Genomic DNA, 11260 nt, shown 5'->3' with positions numbered 1-11260 from the left:
CTGTCTGTTAGGGGCTTAATTGTGTCCCCCAAAAAATTCATGTTGAAGGCGTAAACCCCAGTACCTCAGAATGTGACTGTAGTTGGAGATGAGGTCTTTAAAGAGCTGGTTAAATTAAAATGAGGCCATTAGGGTGGGCCATAACCCAATCTGACTGGTGTCTTTATAAGAAGAGATTAGGACACAAAAGGAGAGACCAGGGATATATGCACACAAAGGGACAGCCAAGTGAAGAGGGTGGCCATCTGCCAGCTGAGGAGAGAGGCCTCAGAGGAAACCAACCCTCATCTTGGACTTCCAGCCTCCAGAACTGTGAGAAAATAAATTTCGGCTGTTTAAGCCACCCATTCTGTGGTATTTTGTTGTGGAAGCCCTAACAAATCAATACACTGCCCCAGGTAGAGATTTCTTTCTGGATTATCCTTTTACTTTCCCGTAAGTCATAGAGGGCATCTCAACATCTTGTATGACTGCAGCTCCTTGCTTCTAAAGTTGTATGGGCATAGGCTGGGTCTTTATCTTAGCATTGCCAGTACTAGCACAGAGCCTTTTAAAGAGTAGATGCTTAGCTGATGTTTGGGAAATAAAAAAGAAAGTGAGTAAGAGGTCTAACTTGTTAAGATTTAATACCTCCTACATTTTTTAATAAGTTAAGCATATTGAGGTATAAATCATTTAATTTTACAAAACAGAAGACTGAAAGGATTAAGAAAAATCAAGGTTTATCATGTTTTCTTTTTAATTATTTTTTATTTTTTCATTCCATTATCCCAACAATTTTATTTTGGGATTCTTTCCCATTTCAACAAAAATCCCTATTGTGATGTCAAATTTTCTTATCTGGATGATTTTTAAAAAGTCTCAGACTTCAGTAAGGGTGGGAGAAGCTGCTGGACGTGGCCATGGAACATGCCTGAAAGTGACAGTATTTCCAGGCCTGGCTGCAATTTTGGCTCGATCTCTCTCTTCCTCATCTTGAAAAGCTTCTTCATATCGTGATGAGAAGGCACTGGGAACCATATCGCTGACCTTTGCCAAAAATTCCAAGATTTTCATCTTGCTGGTTTCAGTATGGGCTTTTGGGCCCCACAGGAACTCATAGCGCGGAGGATCACTGTTAAGCACCTGGCGGTACTCCAGGTACTTCAGCCTCACTAAATCTTTGGTGATGAGCTTCCTGGGCTCTCTATAGATGAAGTGCTTCCTCCCAGCATATACTTGCATCATATTCAGGAATTTCCAGATGTCTTCCTCAGTGGCACAGTTGCCGTTCATGAAGATCACACCCAAGACTGTCATCAAGAGACTGGTCTTAGGTAACCCCCTACCAGCACGCACCCTCCCATTGTTGGGGAGTTTCAGTTTGCTGACAAGGTCATATGAGTGGATGGTTGAGTCGACTTCCTTCAAGTCAACCGCAAAGACAGCCTCAATGCGTTCAGAGGCTTTCTTGAGAATCTCAGCAAATCGGTCTTGGTACTTTTGGTTGACAATCTTCAGCATGTCTTCCTTCATAATGGGCTGCTTCATTTATATTTGTACAGAAGGAACTGCTCCAACAAATCCATCTGACTAGTTAGAGTATCACTGTATGTGCTCTCAGTAGAAGGTGAGACATCAGAGGAACATGGATGTTCCTCATCTTGACTGTTATCATCTTCATCAGACCTTGTGTCAAAAGTACTTGAAGAAGTGTTGGTAGTCGATGGGGCTTTTGAAGACCCCTGAGAAGTGCTATTTGACCCAGCAGCTGATGAACTCTGGAGATTATCTTCCAAAACAGGAGAAGAGGAGGAGGGGGGTTCTTCTCTTACTGCAGTGGCCTGAACTCTCCTGTGACTCTGGGAGTCATCTTGGGCCTGGTGGCGTTTCTCACCGGTGCGGAGCTTACTCTTCTGACCCCGAGGCATGATGACTGTGCTCAGGGACAATGGTTAGGCGTGTGAGTAGAAGAGCAGGGGATAAGGGTCCACTGGATGAGGAAGGTTGAGAGAGTGTGCAGCTTCAGCAGGGAAATACCACCTTGGTTATAAGGAAGGCTACATTTGTAGTTTTCCTTGAGGGCACTGCTCTAAAAACCCATAGGGCTCCTGTTCTCCTAATCAGCCTGTCCCTTGGGAAACCTGTTGAAGGAAATTAGAATGATCTTTAGGCTGCATCCTGCCACCCCTGCCTCAGGCATGCTGGGGCAACAGCACGGGCTGGTGGTCTTCTACGTTGAGGAGTCTCTTATGTCACATTCAAGACCGTCATTCAACTGGTGGCAGGTCATGGGACCCATTCCCTCTGCTGTTCTGAGGTTGACATCACAAACCTCCCTGGGATCTATGAGAAAGAAATGAAGGGGGTCCTCAGCTTATCAACCCTGTCCAGGTGCCCCCAGTACTGACTGCTCAGTGGGGAGTTTTCTGTCCTGGCCTCTGGAGTCCTCAGTCCTCATTAAGGGTCCTTAATTTGGCTACACATAGGGCCTGATATCCCCACCCCTTTCATTGAATGGTGGCTACACCTTCAAACTAAGGATTTTACTTCCCATAGACCTGATACAAATAAGTGTTGGTGGAGCTTCAGCTTGATAGCCCTGCCCTGGATCCTCAAGGGCTGTAACAAGGAGCAGGGCTGGATTCCTTATCACTTCTATTTAGTGGTAAATGATCCCTCAGTCCTTGCTTTGACCTCTGTCATGGCCTGGAATTCCACCCTCTCTTGCCCTTAGGCCTGCCCCTTATACTAAGGCCAGCACCACCCTGAAACCCCTAGGAGAAAGTGAGATTCTTCTCTCCTCATCTGACCATACCTGTCCTTGGTCTTCTGAGGCTGAGAGTAAGGAATGAGTTCTATGGTTATGGGGTATGTGGTTCCCTTAGTCCTCAGGGTATTCACCTGGTCTCTCGAAAAACCTAGAAATCATCCCACTGCTGGCCCTAGGCCGTACCCCTTAGACCATGTCCCTCACCCCCTTGTGACACCATAGGGGGAAATATGTCACATCATGTCAACAAAGCCCAGGGATACCAGGGATACCAGGAAGGGCATGGTTCTGTGGGGTTCTCTCACAGTCTAAAGGCAGAGGTTTCCCTAAGTCCTCACTCGGGATTCTCACCTTGACTCCGGGCAGGGTTTGGGACTCCTTCCTTTGTTTACCTAAGGACCCTCTCCTCAGACTAAAATCCTCACTTCCTGAGGTGCCAGAGAGGCAAAGTCTGGGAATGCCACATGAGGCTACTCCTACCTGTGCCCTTCCAGTGTTGACATCAGGATTCAGGCTCCTTGGGGCTCTCTGTGTTCAGGGTAGGGGTGTGCCCTCAGTCCTCACTCAGGTTCCTCACCTTGACTTCTGAGAGGCCCTAAGTTTCCTCTTTCTTTCAACTTAAAGTCACCCATTTAGACCAAAGCTCTTATGTTCCTCTAAACCCTGAAAATAAGTGAGGGGATGCTCAGCCTGGCAGCCCTGCCTTGGCCTTCTAAGTCTGAGAGCAGACACAGGCCAGTCTCTCTGTGACTTGTTATGTGGTTTTTGTCTCAGTCCTCATTCATCAAGTCTTCACCTTGACTCCTATCTCTTCTATAAAAGGCTTCTTGGGAAATGCCACATCCTTGAAAACTCTTAATTGATCTCCCTACAACAAATCTTGCAGGAATAGGTTGAGCCCCAGGAGTAATGTGAGATGGGAAGCTGCAGCCAAGCAAGGGCTCCAGCACACGTGTTGTGCTATCAGAGAAAACATGCTGATCTCTTCCTTCTCTTCACTGGCCAGATATAGCCTTATATAACCTCAATTCTAATAGATTTACTTTCTACAGGGAAAGGGCTGAATTAAATGATTTTGTGAGCCCCTGATCTTTTGAGGTTTACTGACATTTCCTTCATAGATATATTGTCACCAAACGCTATCTATTTCTTTATTTGTACCTCACTTTTATTTTCATATTTTTATTACTTATTCCTGGAGCTTTTTCTTCCAAAACCATGTTTGGGGTATGAAGTCCTGCTTTTTAACACCTGAAATACATTTTGGAGTAGTGATCAGAAAAATGAAGTGACCCAAGGTCGGCCTCAGCCTGGTAAGAGTGGTATAGTGCGGGCTCTAGAGGGATTCAGAGCCAGGGTTCAGTCCAGCTGTCACTTACCAGCCTTGAATTTGAGAATATTCCAACTTCTTTATCTGCAAAGTGAGTCTGAAAAAGTCTATAGTGTAGGACCACAGGCATGCATGTATGTAAACCACCTGGCAGTTTGAGACAAAGTTTGGTACTTTCAATGAATGGCAGTTATTACTAAGATGATTTTGATCCCAAATAACAAACTTCCTTCACAGAATTTTATTTCCAGCCTACATTAGAGAATATGCAACTCTAAACAATATAGAAATCCACATCAGCCAAAATGCCAAGCGAGTAAAACTAAGTAGTATTTCCCTATTAGAGCATTTGTTTTAATATTGGTACGGGGTCATCTTCTCCAGATGGATGCAACTAGGAGTTCATTTGTCTCAAGGACCAACAACTTCCCTCCCAGGTGCCTTTTCATCCAAACCACCCCTAATTTCATTCATACCATTGCCACTAAAATTTGAGCCCTCCCTTAGAGTTTGCCAAATTACACTCAAAATAACCTAATTAAAATGCCCTTTCACTGGAGTGAGCTCTGGCAGTCCCATCCCACAAAAAGAGAGACAGTCCAGTGGCTTCTTGGCATCTCATTTCAATGAGTATCACCTTTATTTCTCAGAAACTCTCTGGACAGCTCATGCCTAAAACACCTAGTTTGAGTGTTCACTTGCCCTGGAGCAAGTGCATAGGACCCCTTCCATTCCCTAGGTGGGGATTCTCTCTGGTTTTTCCACATCCCAAAGTTAACTGTGAAGATATGTTTTCCATTCCAGGTTTAGTCTCTCAACTCTGAGAAACACCATCTGAGTGGCCCTTTCCATCACTCCCACAGCTTCATCTAGCCCACCATGCATCCTGACTGTGAATTACTTCCTGCCGAGGGACTAGAAGTTTCCCAAGACCCAGCGCTGCCTTTATCAGGTAACTTACACTCCTTGCTCTCATTTGGAACCTCCTCTTCCACGCCCTCACTTTAAAAAAAAAATTGTTCATTTGTTTTTTTCTTAGAGTGTATCTTACCATCCTCCTTACATGATAACTGATGCTAGACTCTAAAAATTCTATGGGCAGTGGCTTGGTCTTCATTTTCTTACCAACCATAGTAGTATTGGAGAGGCTTCCAAAGAGAAGATGGTCAATTAATTTGAGAGAAAAAAGAAGGAATGACCAAGAAGTCTTATTTACCATGATTTAATTTTCAAACAGTTTGAATAACCTAAGCAAAGCTAGGTATATATTATTTAATTTTACAAGCAAAGAGAAAGAAAAGAAGGCAAACTAAGAATTAACCAGCCTTTACTTTTGTATCACCATTTTGAGATCCCCAATAGTTTCTCGTGGGATTCTTTCTCGTTTCCACGAAAAATCCTATTCCAATGCCATGTTACCTTGTTCTGTAGCAAAATGAAAATATTGAAGGCTTTTCAGTTTTTTCTGCAAATAGCAAACTCTTAATCTTAAAACTGAACAGCAATAAACATGACATCCATGACATTAATACACTTTGATTCTAAAGCAAAATAAACATTCAATGAAGTAATAACATTTGAAAAGATACTAAACATCTCTATCATAAATCTATCTATCTAGCATCTCTCTACCTACTTATCTACCAATCATCTATCTTTAACTAGGTATTGTTCATTTGGAAAAAAGAAAGAGATATATATTTTACTAAAACTAACTGCACGTAAACTACCATACTACTTAAAACTGTAAGAACATATATGTTTTGTTCCCTCCACCCCTACTACTCTGCACTATTTAGGAGCCTGACTGCTCTCTTCCAAAACAAAGTGAGCAAACTGCCCGCGGCCTCCCTCCCTACATGTGGGAGGAGCTGCGGGCCTGGGCCCTGGAAGGGGCTCTGCCCTCAGCAACAGCTGCAGCCCTGGCCGCGGCTCTCACTGCTGCTCTCTCTTCCTCATCTTTCAGAGCCTCCTCATAGAGATCTGGGAAGGCACTGGGGACGGTACCGATGATCTTGGCCACAAACTCCAGCACTTTCATCTTGCTGGTTTCAGCGTGGGCTCTCGGGCCCCACAGGAACTCATAGCGCGGAGGATCGCTGTCGGGCACCTGGCGGTACGTCAGGTACTTCTGCTGCACGAAATCTTTGCTGATGAGCCTCCCGGGATCCCCGAAGATCAAGTGCCTCCTCCCAGCATGGTAACCCAACGCATTGAGGAATTTCCAGAGCTCCTCTTCGGTGGCACGGTTGCCCTTCATGAAGATCGCGCCCAGGACAGTCATCAGGAGACCGGACGTGGGCATCCTGAACTCATCACTTGGACTTCCGTCGCTGGGGAGGGCCATCTTGCTGATGAGGGCGTAGGAGTGACTGCTGGGGTCGACTTCCTTCAGCTCGAGGCCAAAGACCGCCTCCATGATATCAGAGGCTCTGCTGAGGATCTGAGGGAAGTGCTTCTTGTACTTCTTGTTGAGAGTCTTCAGCAGTGCTGCCTGCAGGATGGGCTCCTTCGTTATGTACTTCTCCAGCAGGAACTCCACGAACATTGTGGACTTCCTGCTCAGAGGATCTCTGCAACTGCTGTGAGTGGAAGGTGCTGCCTGGGAGGTACCTGCACTTTTCTCATCTTGGCTCTGGGCACCCTCTTCAGATCCTGGGCATGAAACCCCTTCATCACGAGAGGTAGTGGCTGGGGCTCCCTGAGGCTCCTGGCGAGTGCCAGCAGCAGGGGAGCTCGGGGGAGTACCCCGAGAAACAGAAGCGGGGGAGGAGGGTGACTCTTCTATCTCTTCTGCCGCCGCCACCGCCGCCGCCTCCTCAGTGGCCTGGGCACCCTTGAGACTCTGAGTCTCCCCCTGGCCTGGTGGCGTTTTTTGCGGGCATGGCGCTTGCTCTTCCGGCCCCAAGGCATGATGACACAGGTCAGGGCCAGCAGGCAGGAGTGTGCGCTGGAAGGCAGGCAACGAGGGCACCTGGGGGAGGGACAAGGAGATGCTGTGAGCACCTTCAGCGGGGAGATTCCTCCCTGGCTTTAACCAAGGCCGCCTCTGCAGGGTCCTTGAGGGCACTGCTCGAGGACCCACAGGGCTCCTGTTCTCCTGCTCAGCCTGTCTCCTGAGACCCCTGTGGAGGACGGTAGAGTGAGCCGTGGGGCACAGCCAGCCAGCCCTGCCTGGGCGGTACGGGGGTGACAGTGGGGCCTGGCAGGGGAGGTAGGTCCCCACGGTTCCCATTCAGAGTCAGGATGACAGTTGTTGGCAAGACACCCCCACCCCATCCCCTCTGCTGCTCTGAAGTTGACACCACCATCTTCCATGACACCCAGGAGGAGGAAAGGAGGGAGCGTTCAGCCCACCACCGAAGGGTCCTGGGACCCTCCCTTCTGCTGCCTGGTGGCTGCCCCTTCAGAACAAAGCTCTACCCTCCCTCGGACCTGGCAGAGGAAATTACGGGCAGTCTCAGCCTCACAGGCCTTTCTTGGGAGTCTAAGGGTTGACAGGAGGGGAGGAAATTACGGGCAGGCTCAGCCTCACAGGCCTTTCTTGGGAGTTTAAGGGTTGACAGGAGGGGAACGGGCCATATTCTCTCTTGTCCCTTCTCTTCGGGGTGGGTGACTCCCTTAGTCCTCACTCGGGGTCCTCCCTGGACGGCCAGTGCAGCCTGGAGCTCCTCTTGCCCCGAGGGCCATCTGCTCGCACCAGTGCCGGCACCTCCTTGAGTCTCATTCGGAGGCAGTGAGGGTGACCACGCGGCCACCATGTGGCAGAGTTTTACCAAGCCTGCAGCGTGCAGCAGACAGGTCGAGGCCCTGTGGCTGGCGGCCCCACTGGCCCTCACTCAGGGGCTTGGGCTGACTCTTGGGAGTGCTTAGGGACGCGCCTTCTGCTGGCCTGCACCTGTCCTCTCAGACAGCAGCCCTCCCTCCGTGTGTGGGCAGAAGGAAGCGGCTGACAACAGGGGAGGGGTTCTGAGGTGCCCTTGCGATGGGGAGGACGGTCCTCGCCCTGACTCCTCCCGTGCCCTGGGAATCCTCCCTCTGCTGACCTGCGGCCAGCCCCTCAGGACAAGGCCCCCTCCTCCCTGGGTCTCCCGCGTCTGTCCGTCCGTCCGTGTTCGCACTGAGGGAGCCCCTCAGTCTTTAGACCTGCCCGGAGGCTCCCAGGCCGACGTCAGGGGCGGGGTCCGCGTGGCCGCCATTCTGGGGTGTGGAGCCCCTTGGTCCCCACGAGGGTCCCGTCCTTCACTCCACAGGGCCTGGGGCGCTCCCTCTACTGAGCTGAGCCAGGGTCCAGCAGCCTCAGAGCGAGGCCTTCCTTGCCCGAGACCCCGCGGGGGAAGCGGATGGACTTTGGGCCTAACAGCCAGGCCCGAGCCTCTGGGGCCGAGAGCAGGGGCGGGGTGGGCGGGGCCTGTGTGGCCGCCTCTTTTCGGAGGGAATGGGGATTGGGGGTGTCGGGGGCATGTCCCCGCACTTCTAACTGGGGTCATCTCACACCTTAACACCTGACGAGACGTGGCACTCCTCCCGCGGCTCACCGTCGCTGGACAGCAGCTCTCTAAGATGGCGCGCCCCCACAGCGCGGTTAGGAGGACGTCACATCCGGTCATGCGCATCTGGGGTCCGGGAGGACAGCAGGGGCGGGGCCAGGGCCTGGCCGGGGCGGGACGGGGGGTTGGGGGGTGTTTCTGGGGGACCTTCCCGCAGGCCTGGCACGAGGGCCTTCCGTTGACTCTTGGCGGGTCCTGGGACGTTTCCGTCTGCTGAGCTGAGTCAGCAGGCGTCACACCTTGGCTCTCATTTCTGTCGGCACCCCAGCCGGAAGTATCGGGGGCCCTGAGCCTCACAGCCATGCCTGGGTCCCCCGAGACTGACAGTGAGGGCTCTTTGGGGCCCCCTCTTCTATGGCGGATGCTGCTCTCAATCCTCTCTCAGTGTCTTCTCTTGACTCCCTGTAGGTGCTGGACTACCTCCCGTCTGCTGACCTGAGGCCAAGGCCTCACATCAAAGACATCAACTCCCTGAGACTGCTGGTGTGAAGTGCAGGCACATCTCATCTGGACACTTCTGCCTGGAGCCTCCCAGAGATGGCTGCTGCAGGTAAGATGAGCTGAGGGGAAAGGAGGCGAGACTCTCTTCTGTGGTTTGGAGCCCGTCAGGTCTCACTCAAGGTCCTCACGTTGACTGCTGGCAGGGCCTGCAATTCCTTCCTTCTCTGGTATGAATCCATCCCTGTCCCCAACCACGCCCCACAGAATCCCAGAGGAGTTAGTGAAGGGGCGCCTTAGCCTGACAGTTCCCACTGTGGTCTCTGTTTGTTGACATCAGGGGCATTGCCCAAAAGTTCAGAAATTAATTTTTGTCCTTTTGTACAACTACTGTGTTACTTGCTTTTCTCTTGTAGTCCGTGTGCGATAGTCTATTAAGATGATCACTTAAAAAGGCCAGTTGTCATGCACTAAGAAAGTTTCAGATGGTTATTTCACAGCCTGTGGACCATACTGCCACATCCAGCCCAATCTTTGGTGTCCCATGCTCCTGGCATGCGGGCTCTGAAATGCTGCCTCAGATTCCTTCAGTGAAGCAGTACAGATTCATGGTCCCAGAGCACAGTGGAAGAATCAAGGGCTCAACGTTATAGGCTTTTCTCTAATCAATCCTGTCATCTGCCTCTCTTGCAGGCTATAGACCTGTCTCGAATTCAGGGCATCCCCCTTCCTGCCCACACTCAGGTTCTAGTTCAGTGGAGACTTATTGTCCCTCAGGGATTATTTAGTTTTTTAAAATTTTCTTGTTAATGTTTTTTCTTTATTCCTTCTATAATTTTTCTGTGGTTGATTTTGGGTACAGGAAACAGTAGCCCATGTTTGATTGTCATCAGCTGCTATGGATAAGGTGCTAAATCTGTAAATGAATTAAGGAAAATCGATATTCTTACAATATCTGTGCCTGACGAATACACATAACATACTATTCTGATTGAGACTTCTTTTTCCTAAGTCAATCAGGAAATTCTTATTGTTGCCTCCATGTAGATTATATACACATTTGTATGGTTTCTTTCTAGGTATGTTTTCATACTGTTGCTTTTGTCTATGGTGTATTTTCTTTTTTTTTGATTTTTTTTAACATCTTTATTGGAGTATAATTGCTTTCCAATGGTGTATTAGTTTCTGCTTTATAACAAAGTGAATCAGCTATACCTATACATATATCCCCATATCTCTTTCCTCTTGCATCTGCCTCCCTCCCACCCTCCCTATCCCACCACTCCAGGTGGTCACAAAGCACTGAGCTGATCTCCCTGTGCTATGCAGCTGCTTCCCACTAGCTATCTGTTTTACGTTTGGTAGTGTATATATGTCCATGCCACTCTCTCACTTTGTCCCAGCTTACCCTTACTCCTCCCCATATCCTCATGTCCATTCTCTAGTTGGTCTGCATTTTTATTCCCGTTTTGCCCGTAGGTTCTTCATGACCATTTATTATTTTTTTTAGATTCCATCTATATGTGTTAGCATACGGTATTTGTTTTTCTCTTTCTGACTTACTTCACTCTGTATGACAGTCTCTAGGTCCATCCACCTCGCTACAAATAGCTCAGTTTCGTTCCTTTTTATTGATGAGTAATATTCCATTGTATATATGTGCCACATCCTCTTTATCCATTCATCTGTTGATGGACACTTAGGTTGCTTCCATGTCCTGGCTATTGTAAATAGAGCTGCAATGAACATTTTGGTACATGACTCTTTTTGAATTATGGTTTTCTCATGGTATATGCCCAGTAGTGGGATTGCTGGGTCATATGGTAGTTCTATTTTTAGTTTTTTAAGGAACCTCCATACAGTTCTCCATAGTGGCTATATCAATCTATATTCCCACCAACAGTGCAAGAGGGTTCCCTTTTCTCCACACCCTCTCCAGCATTTACTGTTTGTAGATTTTTTGATGATGGCCATTCTGACCAGTGTGAGATGACATGTCATTGTAGTTTTGATTTGCATTTCTCTAATGATTAATGATGTTGAGCATTCTTTTAAGTGTCTCTTGGCAATCTGTATGTCTTCTTTGGAGAAATGTCTGTTTAGGTCTTCTGCCTATGTTTGGATTAGGTTGTTTATCTTTTTCATGTTGAGCTGCATGAATTGCTTGTATGTTTTGGACATTAATCCTTT

General features: G+C 48.6%; 1 protein-coding gene and 1 pseudogene across 1 annotated transcript; both read right to left on the bottom strand.

The window, feature by feature from the left end:
- Positions 1-868: 868 nt before the first annotated feature.
- Positions 869-1910, bottom strand: LOC114905755 (melanoma-associated antigen B5-like). The gene is given in 3 exon segments (XM_029240158.1): positions 869-964; positions 967-1532; positions 1535-1910. Coding segments are annotated over 3 exon segments (1038 nt in total).
- Positions 1911-5937: 4027 nt separating this feature from the next.
- On the bottom strand, positions 5938-6995 carry LOC114906522 (annotated as a pseudogene).
- Positions 6996-11260: the final 4265 nt, after the last annotated feature.

The sequence above is a fragment of the Monodon monoceros genome, unplaced genomic scaffold (genome assembly GCF_005190385.1).
Source record: "Monodon monoceros isolate NGI ecotype Baffin Bay Population unplaced genomic scaffold, NGI_Narwhal_1 Super_Scaffold_22, whole genome shotgun sequence".
NCBI lineage: Eukaryota > Metazoa > Chordata > Mammalia > Artiodactyla > Monodontidae > Monodon > Monodon monoceros.
Note: the sequence above shows the minus strand (reverse complement) of the source record. Positions and strands in the feature narration are given on the sequence as shown.